Source organism: Piliocolobus tephrosceles, chromosome 21 (genome assembly GCF_002776525.5).
Source record: "Piliocolobus tephrosceles isolate RC106 chromosome 21, ASM277652v3, whole genome shotgun sequence".
Lineage (NCBI taxonomy): Eukaryota > Metazoa > Chordata > Mammalia > Primates > Cercopithecidae > Piliocolobus > Piliocolobus tephrosceles.
Window position 1 is genome coordinate 49334770 of NC_045454.1, and position 1372 is coordinate 49336141.

Sequence of the window (1372 nt, forward strand, 5' to 3'; positions counted from 1 at the left end):
ATACACCCATTGATCATCCATCCATTCATACACCCATTGATCATCCACTCACCCACTATCCACCCACCCATCCACTCATCTACCCATCTATTCCCCAACTTCTTTACCCTCCTACCCATCTATCCATCCATTCATGGAGAAATTGAGTCTTAGTTGCAATGATGAATATACAGTGTGAACCTCCGTATCATCTGCCCAGCCATTGCCCCCAGCCTCAAAAGCAGCCTCCTTCCTCAGGGGTAAACTGAGTCCCAAGAGGCAACAGGGGCCCTTTGGCTTAAGTCCATCTATCCATCCATCCATCCATCCATCCATCCATCCATCCATCCACCCCTCCCTCCATGGAGCAATTGAGTCGTAAGTGCTGTCTTTGTGAAATCGAAATCGTGAGGCTGCGTAGTTACGGTTATTTTGAAGACTCACTGAGATACTGCTTGTAAAACACTCATCACATGGGCGGGTTCAAGTGAGTGGCCATTAAATAGGAGTGTCTCTGTTTCTTATTATGGTTTGGGGCCTTTGTATCCCTACAGTGAAGACAAGAGAGAGAAGAAAGTGGCCAAGGAGAAAGAAGAGAAGAGGAAGAAGGAGAAAAAGGCAGGGAAGGAAGGAGAGAGCAACTTGGGACTGGAGCTGGAGGAAAAAGAGCCCAGATACCATGAGATAGCAAAGAACACAACCATGTGAAGATTCCTGGCTGCCTCTTCCAGGCAGTCCCCCAGAGATGCCTCTTCTGACCCCTACAAGCAATGTCCTGGATTTGAATCCAGTGAAATGACTCCATCTGGGATTCAGAATACAGTGTTCTCAAGTGAAGAAGGCTTAGAACCCACCCCACCTCCCTCAGTGGGGGCTCTCTGGGCAAACATGGTTTTTCATGCACCCCTCTTCCTGAGCTTGGTCCCTACCTGGTGATTCTTCTTATACTTGGAGAGCATCCCTGGTTGAGGAGACACCCACAATCCTCCACCATCTCATGGCTCCACCTGCTTCTACCCACTGCCTGATTTCTTTTCTTTCTGCCTGATGTCTACTGGCCAGAGCTTCCCCTATCCCATGCACCCACTCCCAGCTGAGGGTTGCTTCCCGATGGCCTGCATTAAAGCATTCATAAGAGCCCTTTGGAAGGGCTCCTGTCATCTCTTGGGACTCAGTTTACCTCTGGGGAAGGAGGCTGCTTTTGGGGTTGGGGATGATGGCTGGCCGGATGAGAAGGAGGCTCAGGCTGCACAGGTGCCCAGATGTCCTGGGCAGATTAAACACTCCCCCGGCAATCTGGTTTTTTGCTGTTCTGAGCCCTGGACTTTGAGCCCCGAGCGCCGTCTCCACGGAAATCTTTGCTCCTTCCCCCACTCCACCATGTTTTGGGGCA

At 50.7% G+C, this 1372-nt stretch overlaps 1 protein-coding gene across 1 annotated transcript in view; it reads left to right on the plus strand.

Moving 5' to 3' along the window:
- The window catches only part of SMIM24 (small integral membrane protein 24), a 5679-nt gene extending 4556 nt beyond the window's left edge, over positions 1-1123 (plus strand). The window contains exon 4 of the mRNA XM_023183619.1: positions 534-1123. Within this exon, the coding sequence (XP_023039387.1) occupies positions 534-687 (154 nt within the window). The 3' untranslated portion in view covers positions 688-1123. The remainder of the gene's footprint in view (positions 1-533) is intronic.
- Positions 1124-1372: the final 249 nt, after the last annotated feature.